Source organism: Salvelinus namaycush, chromosome 19 (assembly GCF_016432855.1).
Source record: "Salvelinus namaycush isolate Seneca chromosome 19, SaNama_1.0, whole genome shotgun sequence".
Classification (NCBI taxonomy): domain Eukaryota; kingdom Metazoa; phylum Chordata; class Actinopteri; order Salmoniformes; family Salmonidae; genus Salvelinus; species Salvelinus namaycush.
This window is the reverse complement of record NC_052325.1, coordinates 5,889,008-5,916,636: the sequence shown is the minus strand read 5'-3', so window position 1 is coordinate 5,916,636 and position 27,629 is coordinate 5,889,008. Positions and strand designations below refer to the sequence as shown.

The 27,629-nt window shown below is 41.8% G+C and overlaps 1 protein-coding gene across 1 annotated transcript; it reads right to left on the bottom strand.

The window, feature by feature from the left end:
• Nucleotides 1-294: 294 nt before the first annotated feature.
• On the bottom strand, nucleotides 295-27,086 carry LOC120064532 (guanylate-binding protein 1-like). The gene is made up of 9 exons (XM_039015141.1): nucleotides 26,915-27,086; nucleotides 24,148-24,275; nucleotides 23,873-23,982; nucleotides 23,164-23,360; nucleotides 7,573-7,815; nucleotides 7,174-7,454; nucleotides 6,632-6,844; nucleotides 6,363-6,465; nucleotides 295-731 (listed from the first exon to the last, which is right to left on the bottom strand). Exons 1-9 carry the CDS (start codon nucleotides 27,084-27,086, stop codon nucleotides 295-297), a joined length of 1,884 nt encoding a protein of 627 aa, XP_038871069.1.
• Nucleotides 27,087-27,629: the final 543 nt, after the last annotated feature.

Sequence of the window (27,629 nt, the reverse complement as noted above, 5' to 3'; positions counted from 1 at the left end):
TCCCTAGAAAGGCAGGAACATAGGAAGAAACCTAGAGAGGATCCAGGCTCATGTGGCCTTTAACGCCAGATCGTTTTTCAAGACGTTCAAACTTTCATAGATAACCAGCAGGGAGAGATAAACACAATAATGGCTATAGATAATATAATAACCAGATAAACACAATGATGGTAATAGATAATATAATAACCAGATAAAAACTGCGATGGCTATAGAGGACAAACACTTCAACGCTTCAAGATTCAATTTCAGTTGGCTTTTCATCGTCAGGAATTCAAAGTGGAGTGGAGTGGATCACATTATCATACATAATTGTTCATCAACTTGTACCTGTGATTTATTGATGAGCGCCTCAATTAACATTTCATTCTGTTTATTCTGTTGCTCAGCCTGCTGCTTCACAATTTCCAGCAGAGCCTTCTGATTCTGGATATTGGTGTCCCTTTCCAATTCATTGCTTTTCTTAATTTCCTCAATCTGCTCTCTCATTAGGTCAGCCTTCTCCTTATGGCCCTTCTCCAGGAGATCTTTCTGCTCCTGCATCCTGCGGTCCAGGGTCCTGTCGAACTCCTGCTGCTGTTGCTTCCTCTCCTTCTCCATCTTCTTTTTCATCTCCTTCAAGGTCTTCTTCTGGCCCCTGCCCATGTTCTCAATTTTGCGCTCCATCTCTGCCTGTTGCTCCTTGAATGCTGCTTTCTCCTGCTCCAGCTCAGCTGTTTTCATCTTCTCAGCTGGAAGAGCCAAGGAGAGAGATAAATATTTAGGAATACTGGACAACTCATTTTCTCATACAGATTCACACACATTAAAACCCTCAAGAGTCTATTGGCGCAACGGTGCTTCAATCTAAGTAACATAATAAAAAAATACCCATTAAAATCTGCCAGTTTTAAGCTAGAGATGTATTTATTTATTTTGCATTGGGCTGCGCCTCAATCCACCACATCCACCTATGTCGCACTTCCACATCTGTGGTGAAAAGAGGCAGATCTACTGCTGTTTGTCAGACCAGGAGACATCCTGAAAATCAGTCTTCTCATGAAAACATCTGTAGTATCTGAACGGTTTAGTCTACAAACTAATTTGACCATAGAAAGGGGAGACTCTCACCAACATGATGGTGTTCCCCATTTTGCTCTAAGACCACAAGTGTAACGTGACTCATCTGAATGTAACCAGGTACCAGTTTAAAAAAGGGGTTCAATATTTGTCCAAAAATATATTTATATATTTATATATTTTTTCCTGTGAGCTTTCTTTTATCTCCTAGATTTAGGACAGACATTTCAAAAACTTATTCCTTATGATTTCATTTTTGACTATCTTTTTTGCTATTTAAGAGTGTGTTATTTAATGTGTTTCTAAGGTTCTATAGTAGTAAAGGACACATTCAATATTTTCTAAAATAATTGTTTTATATAGACTTTTTTATACTTTTAAGAATTAATCAAAGAACAAATGGGCGAGATGATCGTTGCTGGACCAGGCAAACACATTTTGAGTGTTATTTTGTAATTCAACTTTATCACCACTCTAAATTACCCTCAACAGCACATATTGCATGTTTGAAGAGGGGAGATTATTCAGTGCTTTGCAGTGGTGGGCTGGTTCATAGCTCGGGCCTGGTCTATTCCCCTTGTACTTTTAAAGAGCAACTGCCTGTAAAAAACTGACTTCTCATTTAGTTAACAGCCTATGTGGCATCGATGAGTCCAACATTTATTATAATATTAAAATGTAGTAAAAAGCGTAAATAGGATCATTTTGGTCATGAAGTCAATCTCGCCAAAAACAGATTTTTGTGGTCGTGACTGCATCACAACGTAAATGAAGGTTGGGTTTGTTTCAATCCTGCCCACATGCCCACTGCTGGCAGCACTCAAGTAATCATCAATTCAGAGTGCAGCTGCACGCAACCCGATCGTAATGCCTGTGGTAAATTTGGGTTCAATTTGGATATCCCTATGGCGCTAGTTAGTCAGGCATCAGATTGGTATACAGTGCATTCAGAAAGTATTCATACCCCTTGACTTATTCTACATTTTGTTGTGGATTAAATATATGTTTTCTCTCACCCATCTACACACAATACCCTACAATGACAACATGTAAAAAAAAATACAAAAAATAAAAAGGAAATACAAAAATGTCTAATTTACATAAGTATTCACACCCCTGAGTCAATACAGAATCACTTTTGGCAGTGAATACAGCTGTGAGTATTTTTGGGTAAGTCTCTAAGAGCTTTCCACACCTGGTTTGTACAATATTTGCTCATTATTATTTTCAAAATTCTTCAAAGTGGTTGTGTTGTTGAACATTGTTAGACAACCATTTCCGGTCTTGCCATAGATTTTCAAGCAGATTTATGTCCAAACTCCAAATCGGCCAAAACTGTAACTGTAACTGCCTTCTTCGTAAGATTTTCCTGCGTAGATTTGGCCTTGTGTTTCAGGTTATTGTCCTGCTGAAAGGTGGAAAGCTGAACAAGGTTTACCCCTAGTATTTTGCCTGTGCCTTGCTTCATTCCATTTATTGTTTATCCTGAAAAACTCCAAAGTTCTTAACGATTACAAGCATACCCATAACATGACACTATCACAACTATGCTTGAAAATATGGAGAGTGGTACTCAGCAATGTGTTGTATTAGATTTGCCTCAAACATAACACTTTGTATTCAAGACAAAAACTACATTTCTTTGACATATTCTTTGCAGTATTACTTTAGTGCCTTGTTTTTTATTAATTTTACATTTCACCTTTATTTAACCAGGTAGGCCAGTTGAGAACAAGTTCTCATTTACAACTGTGACCTGGCCAAGATAAAGCAAAGCAGTGCGACACAAACAACAACACAGAGTTACACATGGAATATACAAGCGTACAGTCAATAACACAATAGAAAAATATATATACAGTGTGTGCAAATGAAGTAAGATTAGGGAGGTAAGACAATAAATAGGCCGTAGTGGCGAAGTAATTACAATTTAGCAATTAAACAATGGAGTGATAGATGTGCAGAAGATGAATGTCCAAGTAGAGATACTGGGGTGCAATGGAGCAAAATAAATTAAAAAAATAACAATATGGGGATGAGGTAGTTGGATGGGCTATTTACAGATGGGCCATGTACAGGTGCAGTGATCGGTGAGCAGCTCTGACAGCTGATGCTTAAAATTAGTGAGGGAGATATGAGTCTCCAGCTTCAGTGATTTTTGCAGTTCGTTCCAGTCGATGGCAGCAGAGAACTGGAAGGAAAGGCGGCCAAATGAGGAATAGGCTTTGGGGAGGGCCAGTGAAATATACCTGCTGGAGATACATGCTGGAGCACGTGCTACAGGTGGGTGCTGCTATGGAGACCAGTGAGCTGAGATAAGGCGGGGCTTTACCTAGCAAATACATAGATGACCTGGAGCCAGTGGGTTTGGCGACGAATATGAAGCGAGGGCCAGCCAACGAAAGCATACAAGTCGCAGTGGTGTGTAATATATGGGGCTTTGCTGACAAAACGGATGGCACTGTGATAGACTGCATCCAATTTGCTGAGTAGAGTGTTGGAAGCTATTTTATAAATGACATCGCCGAAGTCAAGGATCGGCAGGATAGTCAGTTTTACGAGGGTATGTTTGGCAGCATGAGTGAAGGATGCTTTGTTGCGAAATAGGAAGCAGATTCTAGATTTAATTTTGAATTGGAGATGCTTAATGTGAGTCTGGAAGGAGAGTTTACAGTCTAACCAGACACCTAGATATTTGTAATTGTCCACATATTCTAAGTCAGAACCGTCCAGCATAGTGATGCTGGACGGGAGGGCAGGTGCGGGCTGAGATCGGTTGAAGAGCATGCATTTAGTTTTACTTGCATTTAAGAGCAGTTGGAGGTCACGGAATGAGAGTTGTATGGCATTGAAGCTCGGCTGGAGGTTAGTTAGCACAGTGTCCAAAGAAGGGCCAGAAGTATACAGAATGGTGTCGTCTGCGTAGAGGTGGATCAGAGAATCACTAGCAGCAAGAGCGACATCATTGATGTATACAGAGAAAAGAGTCGGCCCGAGAATTGAACTTTTTGGCACCCCCATAGAGACTGCCAGAGGTCCGGACAACAGGCCATCTGATTTGACACACTGAACTCTGTCTGAGAAGTAGTTGGTAAACCAGGCGAGGCAGTCATTTGATGAACCAAGGCTATTGAGTCTGCCGATAAGAATGTGGTGAATGACAGAGTCGAAAGCCTTGGCCAGGTCGATAAATACAGCTGCACAGTATTGTCTCTTATCGATGGCGGTTATGATATTGTTTAGGACCTTGAGCGTGGCTGTGGTGCACCCATGACCAGCTCTGAAACCAGATTGCATGGCAGAGAAGGTACGGTGGGATTCTAAATGGTCGGTGATCTGTTTGTTAACTTGGCTTTCGAAAACCTTAGAAAGGCAGGGTAGGATAGATATAGGTCTGTGACAGTTTGGGTCTAGAGTGTCTCCCCCTTTGAAGAGGGGGATGACCGTGGCAGCTTTCCAATCTTTGGGGATCTCAGACGATACGAAAGAGAGGTTGAACAGGATAGTAATAGGGGTTGCAACAATTGCGGCGGATAATTTTAGAAAGAGAGGGTCCAGATTGTCTAGCCCAGCTGATTTGCAGGGGTCTAGATTTTGCAACTCTTTCAGAACATCAGCTATCTGGAATTGGGTGAAAGAGAAATGGGGGAGGTTTGGGCAAGTTGCTGTGGGGGGTGCAGGGCTGTTGACCGGGGTAGGGGTAGCCAGGTGGAAAGCAAGGCCGTAGAAAAATGCTTATTGAAATTCTCAATTATCGTGGATTTATCGGTGGTGACAGTTTTTCCTAGCCTCAGTGCAGTGGGCAGCTGGGAGGAGGTGCTCTTATTTTCCATGGACTTTACAGTGTCCCAGAACTTTTTGGAGTTTGTGCTACAGGAAGCAAATTTCTGCTTGAAAAAGCTAGTTTTTGGTTTACTAACTTCCCTGAAAAGTTGCATATCACGGTGTCTATTCGATGCTAATGCAGTACTCCACAGGATGTTTTTGTGCTGGTCAAGGGCAGTCAGGTCTGGAGTGAACCAAGGGCTATATCTGTTCCTAGTTCTACGTTTTTTTGAAAGGGGCATGCTTATTTAAGTCGGTGAGGAAAGCACTTTTAAAGAATAACCAGGCATCCTCTACTGAAGGAATGAGGTCAATATCCTGCCAGGATACCCGGGCAAGGTCGATTAGAAAGGCCTGCTCGCTGAAGTGTTTTAGGGAGAGTTTGACAGTGATGAGGGGTGGTCGTTTGACCGCAGACCTATTACGAACGCAGGCAATGAGGCAGTGATCGCTGAGATCCCTGTTGAAAACAGCAGAGGTGTTTTGAGAAGGCAGGTTGGTCAGGATGATATCTATGAGGGTTTACGGATTTGAGGTAGTACCTCGTAGGTTCATTGATCATTTGTGTCAGATTGATGGCATCTAGCTTAGATTGTAGGATGGCCGGGGTGTTAAGCATGTCCCAGTTTAGGTCACCTAACAGTACGAGCTCTGAAGATAGATCGGGGGCAATCAATTCACATATGGTGTCCAGGGCACAGCTGGGGGCAGAAGGTGGTCTATAACAAAAGGCAACAGTGAGAGACTTGTTTCTGGAAAGGTAGATTTTTAGAAGTAGAAACTCAAATTGTTTGGGCACAGACCTGGATAGTATGACATATTGCAAACAGGATGCATGTTATGGAATATTTTTGTTCTGTACAGGCTTCCATCTTTTCACTCTGTCAATTAGGTTAGTATTGTGAAGTAACTACAATGTTGTTGATCCATCCTCAGTTTTCTTCTATCACAGCCATTACACTCTGTAACTGTTTTAATGTCACCATTGGCCTAATGGTGAAATCCCTGAGCGGTTTCCTTTCTCTACGGCAACTGAGTTAATAAGGACGCCTGTATCTTTGTAAAGACTGGGTGAATTCCATCCTAAGTATAATTAATAACTTTACCATGCTCAAAGGGATATTCAGAGTCTGCTTTTATTATTTTTACCCATCTACCAATAGGTGACCTTCTTTGCAAGGCATTGGAAAACCTCCCTGGTCTTTGTGAATACTTTCTGAAGGCACTGGGGAAATAAATCATATCATTCAAAATAGCAGATACTAGCAAAATGCTTAATTGTAAAAAGCTGTCATAATTTATATGTTCTAGTCGGCCACCAGTAATACTTTTTACTCCATAATAATTAAATTGGTCTTTTTGGGTGGGGCCTGGCATTAGGGCGGGGCCACTTGTCTTGTTTATATCTTCTGTATTAACCTACAACAGTAGATTATTATATTATAATTGGAAATAAAAAAGATGGAGGTGTGGCTTACCTTTTAATTTTTTCTCATTTTCAGTCAGTCTTTTGTCAGCTCGCAGGATGGAGTTGGACTCTGCACTCTTTCCCTTCAGGAACTGCTCCAGAACCTCCTCAGCCTGCAGAAAACATGCCTCATAGGTTGTTACATGGAATTTTGATTCAAACCATAACCAGGTGACTGACATATGTTGAAATGTGTAATTGTTCATTACTGACTAATGATGGATGTTTTGATTCTCTAATACACTACATTGTTGATGTTGTTTGGGTTCTAGCTCTTACCCCGACTCCTTTGTTGGGCTCGGCCCGGTACTGTGCCACCATGCTGTCATGGTGATTGCGGTATACCTCATAACCTCCTGGTATGGTGTACTTCCCCTCCTTCATCCCCTGATCCATCGGAGCAGACAGATTCTCTAGAAGGGTATTGCACTTCTTCTCTGAGGCATCCTTGTTCTGTTTGAAAAGGTTGACGTTGAGGTTGCCAATGGCCTCCTGAAAGATTTATTGGGAATTTTCAGATTCAGGCATGTGAATCCCGGTATGCCATGTTCCTATAGTGATAAATTGTTACATATTGGCTCCATATCTATATTAGCATTTTATTCAATATATTGTAAATTTTAATCCAAGATTAAACATCTAATCTGAGCATTGGTTTTCACAGTAGTGTTATTTTGTCTCAAGAAGTTAATTGATTGAGGAGTTGCACTGATTGGCCATATTCCACATGGTGTCACTGGTGTTACTGTTAATGATTATCATTGTGTTGCATAAGATAATCAATCATGTACCAGGCACGGATCTAGAATGATGATCCATACCACAAGAGCTTTCAAGAACTCCCCATTTTCGTCTTTGAAGGATCGCTTCATAAACGCCTCTGTGGCCTGGGTCTCTGAGCGAAGGTGGTTCTCTGACAGCTGATTGATGTCCACCGGGAATAAGGCCTTCACATCCTCCATTCCCTTCTGGTACACCGCCAGGCCCTCATCCACAGCAGCCTGGTTCTCAATTTTAGCAATGGCCAACACAGCATTCTCCAGACAAGGCACATCGCCTTTGGCTATGGTCTCCACATAGGTGTTGACCAAGTGCCCCAGCACTGCAATCAGATAGAGGTGGGAGGAAAAATATGTGTCACTAAATATTTAGTGGTACAATAAAATTAAATATATTTATCCATTCTCACATATTGTACTGTAGGTAGATATCTGACTCACTTTCTCCGGTCAATGTGTGTCCCCCTACAACAGTCTTCGTACGGCTCTCCTGGAAAATGAAGCGGCAGAAAGTATCTGCGACCTCTCTGAAGCTTTCAGAAAGCTCAGCCTCGTCCATGGAGTCCAGTTGGTGAATGTTTTCAGGAATTGTTGGGAAGGGGAAGGCAAAACACTTTCGTGAGGGGAAGAAGTTCCGGATGCACTCTCGCGGGACGTTGTAGTCATTGATCTTTTTACCAAAACCTGAAGGATAACATTGGCATTACTGGATTTTATAGTACAAGTAGATCTTGGGTACGTCCCAATAACATCTCCTTCCTCCTCCAATCTATTATAGCTCTTGCGCAATGAACTGACATGTTGTTGTCACGCCCTGGCCTTAGTTATCTTTGTTTTCTGTAATATTTTGGTTAGGTCAGGGTGTGACAGGGGGGATGTTTGTGTGTATTTGTCTCGTCTTGGGTGGTTGTATGGTATAAGGGGTTTTGGTAGAGTGTATGGGTTTGTGTTGAGTGTAGGTATCTAGGTATGTCTATGGTTGCCTGAATGGTTCTCAATCAGAGACAGCTGTCATTCATTTGTCTCTGATTGGGAGCCATATTTAAGGCAGCCATAGGCATTGGTCTGTTGTGGGTAATTGTCTATGTGTAGTGTTTAGTGTCAGCACTATTTGTTTGTATAGCTTCACGGTCGTCTGTTTGTTGTTTTTGTTCTTTTGTTTCGTCTTCTTAATAAAAGGAAGATGTATTGTTATCACGCTGCGCCTTGGTCCTCTCTTAAAAGTTACGACGATCGTGACAGTTGTCCACCCACTCAAAGGATCAGAGAATGAATCTAGTACTGAAAGCATAAGCTACAGCTAGCTAGCAGTGTATAAAATGTGGTGAGAAATTGACGCAAAGAGAAAGAAAGACAATAGATTAACAGTTATTAACTAACTAATTTCTTTAAAAATTAAGGAGAAGCGAAAGAGAGAGAGAGCAATATTTAGTTGTATTTATTTTTCTTTCGAATGCAATTAGCTAGATTAGCCTACTCAAACATCAGGCTAAAACATTGAGGGATGCTATGTTAGCTAGGTGGCCATGGCTATCCAACACTGGAACTCGTCCAAGGTAAACTTTTGGTTTTATGGTAAACTTTTGGTTTTATACCTGCAGGTGTAACTGATAAACTGCTTGCTGACTGTACACTGTACTGTATGCTGGTTTACTAATGCATTAGGTCTAGTAGCTATGTTGTCTAGCTATGACGTTAGCTAATATGGTGACAATGATGTAGGCTGTGTGTAGCGTTTAGTGGTTATGATATGAAGGTTAGGTTTGGAATGGTATTTTTCTTCTGGTCACAGACAGCTGATGTGTTGTGCACTGAAGTCCACAAGCGAAGGTAAAATGTGAGAGGAGGAGAGCGCATAGATGTGAGAAGGAATCTACAATGAACAAAATGATCATACTGTTTGTATGCGTTTGCGTGTGATCAGAGGTGTATTCAATCCCCCGATTCTGTGAAAAACATTTCTTAAACGGAAGCAAACGGAACAAAATGGGGATAAACATACTTGAATTTGTCCAATAGAAATTCTCGTTTGCAACTGTTGGACTAATGATTACACCCTAGACCAGCTAGATGCAGGCCAGAGTATGCAAGATGGTATTGAACGTGTCTGTCACGTCTGCTCCCGCTCTTCCCCTCCCCCTGGCGCTTGAGGGCGCCAGAATGCCTTGCATCACTCACTCCTGCCATCCATCACGTACACCTGCCTTTCCTTGTCACGCGCATCAGCGTTATTGGACTCACCTGGACTCATCACCTGTTCATTTCCTCCCCTATATGTGTCAGTTCCCCAGCTCTGTTCCCTGCTTCTGCATTAATTGTTTTTTCTGTTTGCTAAGCTGTTTATGTCTCGTTCCATGTCCGTGATTTATTAAATGTTACTCCCCGTACCTGCTTCGTCTCTCCAGCGTCATCCTTGTGATAGATCGTGATAGAATGCAGAAGCCATCACACGAAGCATCGGGGAGTACTGGCGTTCTGGTTGATATAGTGGCATCGGCTCTGGGTCACCACCGATGGAACCGGGGGTGCCTAGCCTGCTCGTCGGGCTTCCACGCCCTAGCAGGCTCGAGAGGTTTCCTTGCCCCGGTTGGCTCGGATGGCGCCCATCCCACGTCGGGCCTCAGCTGGATCGTCAGTTCTTGTCTGCCCAGCCTGTCCAGGAGTTTTTTGTTTGTTTGTTTTGTCGGTGACGTCGGGGGTGGATTCTGCCGCCGATGGAACCGGGGGTGCCTAAGCCAGCCCGTCGAGCTTTCATGCCCTGGCTGGCTCGAGAGGTTTCATTGCCTCGGTTGGCTCGGTGGCTTCCCATCCCACGTCACAATCCACCGGATCATCGGGTTTCCTTAGCGGGATCGACAGGCGTCTGGACTCAGCCGGATCGTCAGGCTCCCATGCCTCAGCCGGTTCGCCAGGCTCTCACGCTCCAGCCGGTTCGTTGGGCTTCCACGCCTCAACCGGCTTGCCCAGCGCCCATGTCTCGGCCGGTTTGCCCAGGTGGGACGCCGGGTGGCGCCCCTAGTGGGGGGGTACTGTCACGTCTGCTCCCGCTCTTCCCCTCCCCCTGGCGCTTGAGGGCGCCAGAATGCCTTGCATCACTCACTCCTGCCATCCATCACGTACACCTGCCTTTCCTTGTCACGCGCATCAGCGTTATTGGACTCACCTGGACTCATCACCTGTTCATTTCCTCCCCTATATGTGTCAGTTCCCCAGCTCTGTTCCCTGCTTCTGCATTGATTGTTTTTTCTGTTTGCTAAGCTGTTTATGTCTCGTTCCATGTCCGTGATTTATTAAATGTTACTCCCCGTACCTGCTTCGTCTCTCCAGCGTCATCCTTGTGATAGATCGTGACAGTGTCACTGTCTGTCACCTTGATTACTCAAATGTGTCTCTCGACCTGTGCACCTACGTTGTAAACTTTCAGTCATAGGCTAGGTTGTAGCAACCTCATGATAGGTGTAGGGAAAATTAAAGTATCATGTAGTAGGCTAAACCTATCACTGTTACATTGAACTGGGTAAAATGGAATATGAATGACAGTCATCCAATATGCTGTAATAGAAATAAGGCCATGCTCATAAACATCACTGACCGCCACTGTTTCATTCATCTGCTTGATCTTATATTTGCCTCACAATGAAGTTTTTACCATTTTCCTTTTCAGGACAACCAGAACATACAAATTGCTTTCGAAGCTGGGCCAATTGCAGTTGCATTCTTGAGTTGTATTGCATATGTCAATGCAAAATCCCGATAAAATATGTGTTTAAAATAATTCTGTAAGTACAGCAATTGTTTGCTCAGTGGGAATATAATATCCAACTAGTCAGTAACAACTGTGTGAAGTTTGGCATTTGTGACAGCAAATATGTGAGATTATTACAATATTATAGACACTATGTCCTGGGATGTAGAAGAAACCCTTTAGTATTATAGACTCTATGTCCTGGGATTTCCTATGATCTTCTATATAGAAGATCCCCTTACAGTATTAAAGACACTATGTCCTGGGATTTCCTATGATCTTCTATGTAGAAGAAGCCCTTACAGTATTATAGACACTATGTCCTGGGATTTACTATGATCTTCTATGTGGAAGCACTCCTTACCTTCTAACGACTCTTGTGTAGCTTACATCTGTGTGTTTGTGAGTGTCTCAGCTTTTCATATTGGGGACATAATAGTCTGTAGCTCAAAAGCTGTTCGGACATTACATACATTTCTGTGAGAAAAACTGTTTGCGGGATCCACCTTTGTCACACAAGCACTCTCTCAGCCCCCATTAATCACACACTTCTGCAGATGCAGAAGGAATAGACACATCCGATTAAAAAGTATGTAGCTCAAAATAAATGGGTTGGAAGTATTAAATCACTCTGGTGTGATTGTGGGACTCAAAGCGAGATGGATAAAAATAATACGCCTATTGCTGATTTATCATTATACTGTCATTTGTAAATAGTAGAGGTATATTTAAGCAATTAGGCCGAAGAAAGTGAAGTATATTTAAGCAATAATGCCTGAGAGAGTGAGGTATATTTAACTAATAACGGCTGAGAGAGTGAGGTATATTTAAGTAATAAGGCCGAAGAGAGTGAGGTATATTAAACCAATAAGGCCTCAGAGAGTGAGGTATATTTAAGCAATAAGGCCTGAGAGAGTGAGGTATATTTAAGCATTAATTAAGGCCTGAGAGAGTGAGGTATATTTAAGCATTAAGGCATGAGAGAGTGAGGTATATTTAAGTAATAAGGCCTGAGAGAGTGAGGTATATTTAAGTAATAAGGCCTGAGAGAGTGAGGTATATTTAAGTAATAAGGCCTGAGAGAGTGAGGTATATTTAAGCATTAAGGCATGAGAGAGTGAGGTAATTTAAGCATTATTAAGGCATGAGAGAGTGTGGTAAACGGCCAATATACCATGGCTAAGTGCTGTTCTAATTTACGACGCAACACGGAGTCCCTGGATACAACTCTGGATTTTGTGTGCTGAAGTTTGTACTTGTTCTTATTCATTTTCTAATCACAAACAATTAGTTATTCTTCAATTTGTTGGTGCAAGAAAACAACAAAAACGACGATGACTAAGCTGGATTCGGGGTCGAGATCATGATCCCAGTCATGTAATGATAGCATTTATCTGAAAGATACTCACGATCTGTGTGTGGACTGTTTAGGGCTTTGAGCACGCTCAGGCGGCCGTCGCTCCAACCAGTCCGTGTGCACATTGCAACATACTGTGTACAAACTCCCTGGAAAGACTTGGTATTCTTGAGGAAGCTAGGAGTTACCATTGGCCATTTTCCTGTCCCAGATGCCGGTACCTTGGCTAGGACCGAAGAGCAGGTAGTGGAGATGGATTGGTTGGTGGTGGCAAATGTATTTTGGCTACTCGGCCGCGATCCCACCCGGCTCCTATGCGAATAAACTTCCTAGCTTTCCCCCAGCGTTATGGCAACCCCATTCCGATTTTAATTATGGAAGTTGGAGGGAGTGGAAGAAGCGGGGTTTGCTTGCTCCTCCGATGAGAAAGCAGCCCCAAACACTTGGCTTGGGTAACCCCCGGAGTGAGGGGCTTTGGCATGAATCTAAGTGACCAGTGTGCCACTCCTCAAAAACATTACTGTGACAACAGTGCCCCCATGTTTGGCAAACGGGGTACTATGTCAGCCATTGCCAGAGCTCCCTGTCCCCGTAAAGGGGCTTCAAGGAGGCCATACAGTATCATGGAATGTTGGAAGGTTGTCCATGTTTAATGTTCCCCGCTTTGTTACCCCACGTTACACAGTGTCCACGGGGTTCAAGGGGTATATCAATCTCTCCAGGGTGAGAGTGAGAAGTTGGGTCTCTGTCCACAAGGGGGCGCCCCTCCCCCACTAGCTCACTAGTGACTATGAAGTGTCTAGTGATAAAGGTTATGGGCCCTATTAGGGATAAGTTATTGGTAGCAGCTTCATAGGGCTAAGGTCCTTTTTCTGAATTTCCGCCTGACTGATGTGCCCAAAGTAAACTGCCTGTTACTCAGGCCCAGAAGCCAGGATATGTATATAATTGGTACCATTGGACAGAAAACACTTTGACGTTTGTATAAATGTTAAAATAATGTCTGTGTCACGATCGTCTTGCTGAGAGAGAGTGGACCAAGGCGCAGCGTGTGCAAAATACATTCTCTTTTATTATTAGAGAAACGGAAACAAACACGCAACGAACACTTTAACAAACTGAAACCAAAAACAACAAACGATCGTGAAGCTAAAGACGTAAGTGCACACACAAGCTACAAACGTACAACATAGACAATTACCCACATTAACCTAGTGCCTATGGCTGCCTTAAATATGGCTCCCAATCAGAGACAATTAATGACATCTGTCTCTGATTGAGAACCATTCAGGCAAACCGTAGACACAGCTAGACACCTATACTAAACACAAACCCATCTACTCTACTTAACCCCCTAAACCATACAACCACCCTAGACACTACAAAAACACATACATTCCCCATGTCACACCCTGACCTAACTAAAATAATAAAGAAAACAAAGAATACTAAGGCCAGGGTGTGACAGTCTGAGACTATAACAGAATAGATATGGTAGGAGAAAATCCAAAGAAAAACCACTAGAAAAAAATAATATTTGAGAGCCCATGCTCTTCCAATGGAAGGCATTGGGGCATATCCAATTCCAGATTGCAATTCCTATAGCTTACACTAGGTGACAACAGTCTTTGTTCAAGGTTTCAGGCTTGTAACTTGAATAACGAGTAAGAAATATGAGTTTTAGTACAAGGACACCAGTTTGGAAATCTATGTTTGCCCATGATGAAGAGGACGTGCACCTGCTAATATTGCTTTCCTATTGAACATACTTCTTTCCGTATGAAATATTATAGTTTAATTACATTTTAGGGTACCTGAGGAATAATTAGAAACATATTTTGACTAGTTGAAACAAAGTTTAGGTGTCGATTTTGTGTTTCCTTTCTCTAGATGTTGATCAAGTGGATTACTCAAATCAATGATTACTCAAACCAACTAAATTGACTTTTGGGATATAAAGAAGGAATTTAACTAACAAAACGACACTGCATGTTATAGCTGGGACCCTTTGGATGACAAATCAGACGAAGATTTTCAAAATAAGTAAGTGAATATTTAATCGCTATTTGTGGATTTATGAAACCTGTACCGGTGCAAAAATATGTTTATGTTGGGCGCCGTCCTCAAACAATCGCATGGCATGCTTTTCTGTAAAGCCTACGGTAAATTGGACAGTGCAGTTAGATTAACAAGAATTTAAGCTTTCAAATGAGAGAAAACACACATTGTACCTAAATGTTTAATTTCCATAATTTTAAAGATTGTTTGAATTGCGCGTCCTTCAGCTTCAGCTGAGGCAAGCGGGACGCCTAGCCCAAAGAGGTTTTAAGGGAATTGAGCAGGGTTGGACATGAAATAGATTCATTTACGAATCACCCCGGTCTGTTACAACAGAAGGGGTACATTTTTCTGAGGTGTCTGTACCAGTACTAGCTATGTTACAAGGCATTTTTTCGCCAGTACTTAAGACTGGTCGGTAGGATAACCTCCATGATAAGGCTTTTTCCCTGGGTCTATTTTTACGGCATGCGGTCCAGCGCTGGGTACCAGCCGGTTGCCGGGAATGCATCTTATCGCCTAAATCGAGTGAGGCTCGTTGTGCCAATCGGGGTACGTCACTAATCGCCAGAGCCTGTGTACCCAGAGTGGACCGGGCTTTAGGCAAACCTTCCCACAAAAACACAGGTTTTTGAACTGAGTTCCACAGTGTTCATGGCTGTCAAAAGTCTCCCACATACAGTGGGGCAAAAAAGTTTTTAGTCAGCCACCAATTGTGCAAGTTCTCCCACTTAAAAAGATGAGAGAGGCCTGTAATTTTCATCATAGGTACACTTCAACTATGACAGACACAATTAGGGAAAAAATCCAGAAAATCACATTGTAGGATTTTTTATGAATTTATTAGCAAATTATGGTGGAAAATAAGTATTTGGTCAATAACAAAAGTTTATCTCAATACTTTGTTATATACCCTTTGTTGGCAATGACAGAGGTCAAACGTTTTCTGTAAGTCTTCACAAGGTTTTCACACACTGTTGCTGGTATTTTGGCCCATTCCTCCATGCAGATCTCCTCTAGAGCAATGATGTTTTGGGGCTGTTGCTGGGCAACACGGACTTTCAACTCCCTCCAAAGATTTTCTATGGGGTTGAGATCTGGAGACTAGCTAGGCCACTCCAGGACCTTGAAATGCTTCTTACGAAGCCACTCCTTCGTTGCCCTGGCGGTGTGTTTGGGATCATTGTCATGCTGAAAGACCCAGCCACGTTTCATCTTCAATGCCCTTGCTGATGGAAGGAGGTTTTCACTCAAAATCTCACGATACATGGCCCCATTCATTCTTTCCTTTACACGGATCAGTCGTCCTGGTCCCTTTGCAGAAAAACAGCCCCAAAGCATGATGTTTCCACCCCCATGCAAATAACCAATCTCTCCCAGTCAACAAGATGGCGTTCCAGAAGGCTCGCTGCCTGCTCCGACCAATGGCGCACATGTGCAGTGTCACCATTGTCAGGCTACAGGCTACAATTGTTGATGCGGCCCTTCCAGCACTGAGTGCTAGCCATCACCTGGATGCATGGACCAGTGGTCCAGTGGTGGGACCCTCTGCTATTGTCAGGGGGCTCCCATGGACCGAGTTGTATCTCGCAAGGTAATCATGACAGACGCATACCCCCAAGGGCGGGGTGGACTGTATGAAGGCAACTCGATTTGGGAGGTATGGAAAATGGTGCAGATCTCCTAAAGGTGTATCTGTTTTTGACCGACAATGTGTCAGTGGTGTTGTGCATCAACAGACGGAGAGAGACTCTGTACCATTGTCCATACAGAGACTCTGTCCCTCCTAACCTTGGCTCGCTCCATATTGATGGTGAGCAGACATGATTTTGCTTTGGGCGATGAATGTCGCTACACCGGCTGCACTGGATATGGCAGGGCTTGCAAACTGTCACAGACTACAAAGAGAAGCACAGCCACGAGCTGCCCAGTGAAACGAGCCTATCAGACGAGCTAAATTACGTATATACTCGCTTCGAGGCAAGTAACACTGAAACATGCATGAGAGCATCAGCTGTTCCAGACGAATGTGTGATCACGCTCTCCATAGCCGATGTGTGTAAGACCTTTAAACAGGTCAACATTCACAAGGCCGCAGGGCCAGACGGATTACCAAGACATGTACTCAGAGCATGCGCTGACCAACTGGCAATTGTCTTCACTGACATGTTCAACCTGTCCCTAACTGAGTCTGTAATACCAACATGTTTCAAGCAGACCACCATAGTCCCTGTGCCCAAGGATACTAAGGTAACATGCCTCAATGACTCCCGATCCGTAGTACTCACGTCTGTAGCCATGAAATGCTTTGAAAGGCTGGTCATAGCTCAAATCAACACCTTTATACCAGAAACCCGAGACACCCATTTGCATACAGCCCCAACAAATCCACAGATGATGCAATCTCAATGGCACTCCACACAGCCTTTTCCCACCTGGAAAAAAGGAACACCTATGTGAGAATAATATTCATTAACTACAGCTCCGGCTTCAACACACTAGAGCCCTCAAAGCTCATCCCTAAGCTAATGAGCCTGGGACTAAACACCTCCCTCTGCAACTGGATCCTGCACTTCCTGACGGGCCGCCCCCAGGTGGTAACGGTAGGTAACAACATATGCGCCACGCTGATCCTCAACACGTGGGCTGACAACAGCCTGATCACCGACATCAATAAGATAGCCTATAGGGAGGAGGTCAGAGACCTGGCCTTGTGGTGCCAGGACAACAACCTCTCCTTCAACTTGATCAAGACAAAGGAGATGATTGTGGACTATAGGAAAAGGAGGACCGAGCACTCCCCCATTCTCATCGACGAGGTTGTAGTGGAGCAGGTTGAGAGCTTCAAGTTCCTTGGTGTCCACATCACCATAAAACTATCATGGTCCAAACACACTAAGACAGACGTGAAGAGGGCAAAACAAAGCCTATTCCCCCTTAGGAGGCTGAAATAAATTGGCATGGGTCCCCAGATACTCAAAAGGTTCTACAGCTGCACCATCGAGAGCATCCTGACGGGTTGCATCACTGCCAGGTATGGAAACTGCTCGGCCTCTGAGCGCAAGGCCCTACAGAGGGTAGTGCGTATGGCCAAGTACATCACTGGGGCCAAGCTTCCTGGCATCCAGGACCTCTATACTAGGTGGTGTCAGAGGAAGGCCCTAAACATTTTCAAAGACTACAGCCACCATAGTCATAGACTGTTCTCTCTGCTACCGGATGGCATACGGTACAGGAGTACATAGTCTAGGTCCAAAAGGCTTCTTTACATCTTTTTGCTCCCAAGCCATAAGACTCCTGAACAGCAAATCAAAGGGCTACCTAGACTATTTGCATTGCCCCCCTCTTTTATTCTGCTGCTACTCTGTTTATCATCTATGCATAGTCACTTTAACTCTACTTACATGTACATATTACCTCAATTACCTCGACTAACCGGTGCCCCCGTACATTGACTCTGTACCGGTACCCCCTGTTTATAGCCTCGCAATTGTTATTTTACTGCTGCTCTTTAGTTATTTGTTACTTTTATTTTAAATGTTTTACTTATCTGCTTTTTACTTTACACTTATTTTTCTTTAAACTTCTTAACCTCTCTGGGATATTCGGGACGGTAGCGTCCCACCTCAACAACAGCCAGTGAAAGTGCAGGGCGCCAATTTCAAAACAACAGAAATCTCATCATTAAAATTCCTCAAGCATACAAGTATTTTACACAATTTTAAAGATACACTTCTCGTTAATCCAGCCACAGTGTCTGATTTCAAAAAGGCTTTACGGCGAAAGCACACCAAATGATTATCTTAGGTTTTTTTCCAGCCAAAGAGAGGAGTCACAAAAAGCATAAATAGAGATAAAATGAATCACTAACCTTTGATGATCTTCATCAGATGACACTCATAGGACTTCATGTTACACAATACATGTATGTTTTGTTCGATAAAGTTCATATTTATATAAAAAAATCTGAGTTTACATTGGGGTGTTATGTTCAGTAGTTCCAAAACATCCGGTGATTTTGCAGAGCCACATCAATTTACAGAAATACTCATCATAAATGTTGATGAAAGATACAAGTTTCATACATGGAACTTTAGATACACTTCTCCTTAAAACTTCTTAGGGATAGGGGGCGACATTTTCACTTTTGGATGAATTGATGCCCAATTAAACGGCCTCGTACTCTGTCCTAGATCATATGATATGCATATTATTATTTCTATTGGATAGAAAACACTCTGAAGTTTCTATAACTGTTTGAATTATATCTGTGAGTAAAAGAGAACTCATTTGGCAGGCAAACTTCCAAACAGGAAGTGAAAAATCTGAAATGGGTCGCTGTGAAAGGCATCGCCTATTCAATTGCCTTATATTTATGGATCTGTATGCACTTCATACGCCTTCCACTAGATGTCAACAGGCAGTAGAACGTGGAATGAAGCGTCTAGCCTGATGTGGGACCGAATGAGAGCCATTGGAGTGACAGGTCAGGCATATTGCCAGTTCTTGGCCACGCACACTACGCATGTGATGTCCTTCCTTGCTATCGGTTATATAGACATGAAGAAATGCTCCGTTTGGGACGTTATTGGATATATATGAGAAAAACATCCTGAAGATTGATTCTCAACTGAGTTTGACCAGTTTATTCGATTTGTAATATCACTTTTTGAAGTTTTCGTTCATTAGTGTCCAAAGTTCTTTGGACACGTGAGCTACACATGCTAGCCAAAGTTGCTAACTCGACAGAAGTAATGGACATTATAAAACAAAACAACGGTTTATTGTGGAACTAGGATTCCTGGCACTGCATTCTGATGAAAGTTCATCAAAGGTAAGGGAATATTTATGATGTTATTTCGTATTTCTGTTGACTCTGTTGACTCCAACATGGCGGAGAATGGCTGAGCTCTGTCTCAGATTATTGCATGCTGTGCTTTTTACTAAAGTTATTTTTTTAAATCTAACACAGCGATTGCATTAAGAACCAGTGTATCTTTAATTATATGTACGACATGTACTTTTCATCAAAGTTTATGATGAGTTTTTCTGTTAGATGACGTGGCTCTCTAATATTTCTGGATATTTTGGAGCCATTTCTGAACATGGCGCCAATGTAAAACCACGATTTGTGGCTATAAATATGCAAATTTTCGAACAAAACATAAATGTATTGTATAACATGATGTCATAAGACTTTTATCTGATGAAGTTGTTCAAAGGTTAGTGATACATTTTATCTCTATTTGTGGGTTTTGTGAAAGCTATCTTTGCTGTGAAAAAAATGGCTGTGTTTTTTGGGATATGGTGGTGAGCTAACATAAATATATGTTGTGTTTTTGCTGTAAAACATTTAAAAAAATCGGACATGTAGGCTGGATTCACAAGATGTTTATCTTTTATTTGCTGTATTGGACTTGTGATTTCATGATATTATATTATATTATATACCTGTGGCGCTAGGCTAGGCTATGCTAGTCAGCGTTTCTGATGACAATTAACCCGGATCCGGGATGGGTGGTCCGTAGAGGTTAACTTCTTATGGCTGCAGAGCAAGTATTGAGTAGCGTGGATGAAAGGTGCCCAGAGTAAACGGCCTGCTCCTCAGTCCCAGTTACTAATATATGCATATTATTATTCGTAGTGGATAGAACACACTCTAAAGTTTCTAAAACTGTTTGAATTATGTCTGTGAGATTAACAGAACTCATATGGCAGGCAAACACCTGAGAAGTTCCACTTCCTGTTTGGATTTTTTCTGGGGGTGCCATATTTTCAACCAAGCTGTCATTGAAAATACATAGAGATATGGATGGGTTTTCACTTCCTACGGCTTCCACTAGATGTCAACGGTCAATAGAACTAAGTCTGATGACTCTAATGTGAAGGGGGGTCGAAGGAGACAGAAATTAGTAATCACTGCCATGAGGTGACCATGCATTCAACACGCGCGTTCACGTAAGAGGCAGCTCCGTTCCATCTCTCAATTGAAGTCGATGTAATTCTCCGGTTGGAACGTTATTCAAAATGTATGTTAACAACATTCTAAAGATTGATTCAGTACATCGTTTGACATGTTTCTACTGACTGTAACGGAACGTTTGGACATTTCGTCACGTTATAGTGGTCGCACTTTGAGACTTTGGTTAGGGTAAACAATTCGAAAGTAGCTAATTTGACATAAATAACGGACATTAACGAACAAATCAAGCATTTATTGTGGACCTGGGATTCCTAGGACTGCATTCTGATGAATTCATCAAAGGTAAGGAAACATTTATCATGTATTTTCTGGTTTCTGTTGAGTCCAACATGGCGGCTAATTTGGCTATTCATCTGAGCTCCGTCTCAGATTATTGCATGGTTTATTTTTCCGTAAAGTTTTTTTTAAATCTGACACAGCGGTTGCATTAAGGAGAGGTATATCTATAATTCCATGTGTATAACTTGTATTATCATCTATATTTATGATGAGTATTTCTGTTGAAACGATGTGGCTATGCAAAGTCACTTGATGTTTTTGCATTTAGTGAATCTAACGCGTCAATGTAAACTCAGATTTTTTGATATAAATATGAACTTAATCAAACAAAACATGAACGTATTGTGTAACATGAAGTCCTATGAGTGTCATTTGATTAAAATAATCAAAGGTTAGTGATTAATTTTATCTCTATTTCTGGTTTTTGTGAAAGCTATCTTTCGCTGAAAAAAATGGCTGTGGTTATTGTGGTTTTGTGGTGACCTAACATAATCGTTTGTAGTGCTTTCGCTGAAAAGCCTATTTGAAATCGGACACTTTGGTGGGATTAACAACAAGATTACCTTTAAAATGATATAAGACACATGCACTTCGACTGGCTGTTGTCATATCGATCCCGTTAACGGGACTGCAGCCATAAAAGGTTAATGCAACCGCTGTCAGATTTCAAAAAAGCTTTACCGAAAAAGCACACCATGCAATAATCTGAGTACAGCGCTCAGACAACAAAACAGCCAAACACATATCAGCCATGTTGTGCAGTCAACAGAAGTCAGAAATAGCATTATAAATATTCACTTACCTTTGATGATCTTCATCAGAATCCACTCCCAGGAATCCCAGTTCCACAATAAATGTTTGATTTGTTCGATAAAGTCCATAATTTATGTCCAAATACCTCCTTTTTGTTTGCGCGTTTAGTAAACAATCCAAACTCACAACGCACAGGCAAGTCCATGCGAAAGTTCAGACGAAAAGTTATATTACAGTTCGTAGAAACATGTCAAACGAAGTATAGAATCAATCTTTAGGATGTTTTTATCATAAATCTTCAATAATGTTCCAACCGGAGAATTCCTTTGTCTGTAGAATTGCAATGGAACTCAAGCTAACTGTCACGTGAACGTGCGTGGTCAGCTCATGGCACTCTGCCAGACCTCTGACTCAATCCCCTCTCATTTGCCCCCACTCACAGTAGAAGCCTCAAACAAGGTTCTAAAGACTGTTGACATCTAGTGGAAGCCGTAGGAAGTGCAACATGACCCCATAGTGTATTCAAAAGGCAATGAGTTGAAAAACTACAAATCTCAGATTTCCTCAGATTCTTTCTCAGGTTTTTGCCTGCCATATGAGTTCTGTTATACTCGCAGGCATCATTCAAACAGTTTTAGAAACGTCAGAGTGTTTTCTATCCAAATCTACTAATAACATGCATATATTAGGAACTGGGCCTGAGTAGAAGGCAGTTTACTCTGGGCACCTTATTCATCCAAGCTGCTCAATACTGCCCCCCAGTCCCAAAGAAGATCATTGTTGGTTAAGGGCTGTTAGATGCCCTGTGTCCAGTGTGAGATTTAAGCACGTCCATTGAATGGACCTGGGATATCCGGTGATGAGACCAACTTTTAGTCTGTTTTGCTAATCCATGTTGTGGCAGGATGTTCTCCAAGCAGCGCCTCTCCCACTGGATTGTGTTGGCTATCTCCTTGGCATATAGCAGCAAGGAGAAAGACTTACCTAGTGGTGTACTCACCCACCCCCCCAGGGGTCTGGCAGCGTCTTGGACATTGATTAAAGGGTTGACTAACGGAGATATAAGGGCTGTAGCATCACCACACACTGCTTACAGCTGGGACAGTTTGAAGTCACTAGGCAGCGTGCAGTTTGCACAACACCCAGACTGTAGGATATGGCGGGGTCAGGTCTGGGTGGTCTGCCATGGGCCGTTTCATTTAGTATCCCTTGGGGTCAGCTTGGGCGTGATTATGTCGTACCGAAGTTGACTTACTAAAAGGTCATGTTTCATTTTTCCAACTAGGCAAGTCAGTTAAGAACAAATTCTTATTTACAATGGCGGCCTACCGGGGAACACTGGGTTAACTGCCTTGTTCAGGGGCAGAACAACAGATTTTTACCTTGTCAGCTCAGTGATTCCATCCAGCGACCTTTTGGTTACTGGCCCAATGCTGTAACCACTAGGCTACCTACCGCCCCTATAACATTATGTAAAAATGTATATGTAGCAGAAAAGCTGTAAAAAAACAACAAAGATATTTGGTGGATTGGTTCAAATAAAATAAAAATAATAATAATAATATTTGCAGGAATTAATCAGAGCCTCACGCTTATCACCTGTGTGAGGAGGTGCTTACAGCAAGGAACGGATTTCATTGGCCTTGTCAGGCATGATTGTAGATCCTTCAACCGAAGTCACGAGAGTGCGACTCCCCATAGTATGTTGTACTCCTTCAGGGAACAGTAGTTATAGTCATAACGCTACGCTTTGCATCATACCGTGGTATATTGTCTGATATACACACAGCTGGAATGCTGTTTGAACCAATCAGCATCTAGGTCTCAAACTACCTGGTTTATATTAATCAATATCACCTTTCTTGTGTTGCAGGGAATTCTCCAGATACTGGTCTGGAGTGATTTCTCTGCCGTCGATCTTGAGCTGTAGAGTGAAATCTCTGACGGTCCACACAAAATTAGGAAAGAACTGCTTAAACTGGGTGCCCTCTCCTTCCTCCTCATTGTCAGTGGAAGACTTCACCTTGATCATCTCTGTCAGCTCGTTCACATATCTGTAGGACCGGTTGAGGATTGATACAAGAGTTCCCAAAGCTCATGTCTGTCATGCACAGTTTGTGTACAGGGGCTTGAATTTCAGGGAAGTGAAAAACAAACAAACAACACCATCTCTTAAAGTTCACAAAAGCTAAGAGTCAATCCCGGGAATCAGCATTCTGTGATTTCTCAAGCCCTTCACAGTTTCCAGAGAAACAAAGTTACTACGTAGCACTGATGCAACATGCATATTGTATATTTAATTAATTGGAACATATTTAGGTGGAGCATTATTCCATTTCAATTCTCTACCATATCAATGATTAGGTCCAGCTTACAGTTTAATAATGTTAAAAAAATACGTAAAAATGTATGAAAATGTCCATCACAATTAGCTAGGATACCACTAATATGGCTGAGATTACTGTCAAAAGCCTAACAAACAAGCAAACTATCATATCAAATACCACAACAGATTATGTCCACAAGCTGCAACAGAATGGAGAAACATTTGAACCCAAAAGGATACTGAAGCTTCTCCACAGCATCATTGTTGATGGTCCCTTGACTGTTGTAGACCAGAGTACTGCTTAACAGAATGGCCAGGGAGAAGATCCAGGCATCATTCTTAGAATCCCCCTGAAACAAGTATCACAACATGTATTGGATCTCTGACTAAGTAATCATCTCATTTAAATGATGAGTGTGCAGATACAGTATGTGTTCACTGTGCTTGGTTCGTAATCTAAGAGGAATATGAATCTTTAATGTGGATTGTAAAGAGATTGAACTTTGACCTCCCACCTTCTCCACATCCCCCAGTCCCTCTGTATCCAGAAGCACCAGGGTGTGGTCTTTTTTTTCAGGATGAGGGACACACCACATCCAGATGCCCTTAGTCTTAGACTGGATGGTGGCTCCAAGGGCAAAACCTAAATGAACAGAGATTATTGAGGACATTTACAGCATAAATATTAACCAGACTGGTAACACTGTTACACTGTAACAGAGCTGGACCAGAGCTAGTGCAGACCAGAACTAGCTAGCTACTAGCTACGCCTTAGACCAGAGTTAGTTAGTACGGATGAGAACTAGTTCATGCCAGAACTAGCTAACTACTAGCTACGCCGTGGACCAGAGTTAGTTAGTGCGGACCCGAGTTAGTACGGACCAGAACTAGCTAGCTACTAGCTACGCCCTGGACCAGAGTTAGTTAGTGCGGACCATAACTAGTGTGGACCAGCGCCAGCTAGCTACTAGTTACGCCCTGGACCAGAGTTATTTAGTGCAGACCAGAACTAGTGTTGACCAGAACTAGCTAGCTACGCCCTAGAACAGAGTTAGTGCAGACCAGCGCAAGCTAGCTACGAGCTCCTACCAGTGCTGGACCACAGTATAGCGTGGGGAGGGTGGCGGGTGACACTCAGCTTTAATTTAAGCGTATTTTCCTCCATATTAGGTGAACCGTTTAGAAATTACAGCACCTTTTGTACATTTTCTCCACAATTTTAGGGAACCAAAAATACTGGGACAAATTCACTTAGAAATTAATGGTAAATAATGTATTGTGTCATTTTTGAGTTACTTTTGTTGTAAATAAGAATAGAATGTGTTTCTAATCCATTCTATATTAATGTGGATGCTACCATGATTATGCATAGTCCTGAATGAATCTTGAAAAGTGATGAGTGAGGAAGTTCATACCTCCAAGACATGCTAGCCTCTCACCATTACAATAACAGGGAAGGTTAGCATTTCATGTCATACCTCCAAGACATGCTAACCTCTCACCATTACAATAACAGGGGAGGTTAGCATTTCATATCATACCTCCAAGACATGCAAACCTCTCACCATTACAATAACAGGGGAGGTCAGCATTTCATATCATACCTCCAAGACATGCTAACCTCTCACCATTACAATAACAGTGGAGGTTAGCATTTCCTATCTTACCTCCAAGACATGCTAACCTCTCACCATTACAATAACAGTGGAGGTTAGCATTTCCTATCTTACCTCCAAGACATGCAAACCTCTCACCATTACAATAACAGTGGAGGTTAGCATTTCCTATCTTACCTCCAAGACATGCTAACCTCTCACCATTACAATAACAGTGGAGGTTAGCATCTTTAGGGGGTTAGGATTTTTGTGCGTCTGTAACTTTCTCATTCATCATTATTCACGATTCATTCAGGACTATCTGTAATCATGGTAGCATCCACATTAATGTAGACGTGTTTAGAAACATATTATTTTCTTATTTTCAATAAAAGTGAGTCCAAAATGACAAAATGCATTATTGACCATTAATTTCCGTTGGGGACAAAATAATCTGAAACACAACCAAAACAAACAGCAAATGGATCCAACAAGTTTGTAGTCACAAGCTTGATGTAATCACTGTGTGCTAGGAATATGGGACCAAATACTAAACCTTTGACTACAAAAATGTTGGTCACTTAAAATGGGGGGACTTTGTCCAAAATGTGCTGTAATTTCTAAACGGTTCCCCCGGTATGGATGAAAATACCCTCAAATTAAAGTTGACAGTCTGCAGTGTAACCTCATATTCATTGTATAATTTAAAATCCAAAGTGCTGGAGTACTGAGCCAAAACAACAAAACATGTGTCACTGTACCAATACGTTGTTTGCTCACTGTATATATACTGTATATATATATACTGTATATATATTTTTGTAGCTCAGTCGGGGTCTCAACTTACTATTGAGAGTCAGAAAAGTAGAATACACTTCAAAATGTGTCAGTGCATCATCAGTTTCCCTCTTGTTAACGTACGTCATTCACTGAATTAGCCCACGTCACTTTTGCCGGTCCTAGGCTCGGACCTGGTAGCAACAATTGTAACAAGGCATACTCTGTCATTAACTACTGGTTATTTTCAATAGGTTTATTAATATGTTAACAATACTTTTGTTGAAATCTATCAAAAGAAGAGAACTTTCCAGACCGTGAGCGGTCTTGTTTCACAACATGTAATGAGGTCATGAAGAAGGGGTCCTTATGGTAAAGCTGACCCTGCTCATTCCTGATTCATTTAGGATTTTTAGAAAAATCTGAGTTGACCAAAATTCTGCACACATTTTTAAGGAATCACATTTTTGCGAGAAATATTCCTTGACGTCACAGAGGGCTATTGTAAGGAACCACATAAGATACTTTTTCAGGTAATATTCATTTTTTACATTTTTTCAACAACTTTTTGGGAGAGTTTGAAATTGTGATCCTTTCCCCATGACATTGTCATTTTGTGCATGGAAATTAATAAAGTAAAAAAAAGAATATATATCAATATCAAGATCCATTTTTTAAGAACAAATATTGCAACAAAATCCTTTCTTTTTTATGTTTACTATATATTTTTTTCTTCTGCCATACAAATATTGTACGAGTTTCAAGAATCCCTGTCCTACTATGTTTCTACAGTTATTACTGTGTAGCTACAGAGTAGTAGGGGAAACTTAATGTACAGTGTTACCAAAAAAGACTGAGGCACAGATGATGTCCAAACCTGTTTGTAAAAATATATATATTTGTCTCTCACCACTTCTCTTCTGAGCTAGCTTGTTCATGAGGTAGGACTTGCCGGTGCGATACAGCCCGACCACCGCCACAACTACGACTTTCTGTTTCAGTCCCATTAGGTAGTCGATGGCCTCTGGTTCTACGCAAAGCTCTCCGTCAGCGTTTTTAACGAGGCACATTGGGGAGTCCATGGTCAAGTAGTTTCACAAGATCGCTTCAAAGTAAATGGTTGATACAAGTTCAACATCATTAATATTTATTTAACCTCTATGATGCTATTCTTTGTCATGTCAAAAGACAAATACAACACATTTTGTCATCCTAAACCATTTTACTTCCAATAATGATCGGTAACAATAATAAATAGTAAATAATTAGACAGCATCTTAAGACACAATTCTAATGAAGGGATCTCCTGCTCCAGTCCAGTAGTGACTGGTTCTACAGGCTTGTATTGTAATCCAGCACTAACATGCCTGGTCCAAACTATCAAGGTCCAGACTGAAGATCATAGTTCGTAGATAATTTGACACAGGTTTGTTATTGCCAGAGTGATAATAAGACATGAAAACAATTATCCAGCTAACTCAGGGTGGGGCATGCAGCTGATATAGAACAACTCGGAAAGATATTGATCATGAAGGAACGTCTGTGGAGTTTGAAGAGTTTGAATAAAAAACATTTTCCCATGAATACCTATGGTTTTGGAAATCAGAAGTCAGGTTAAAGTCAGG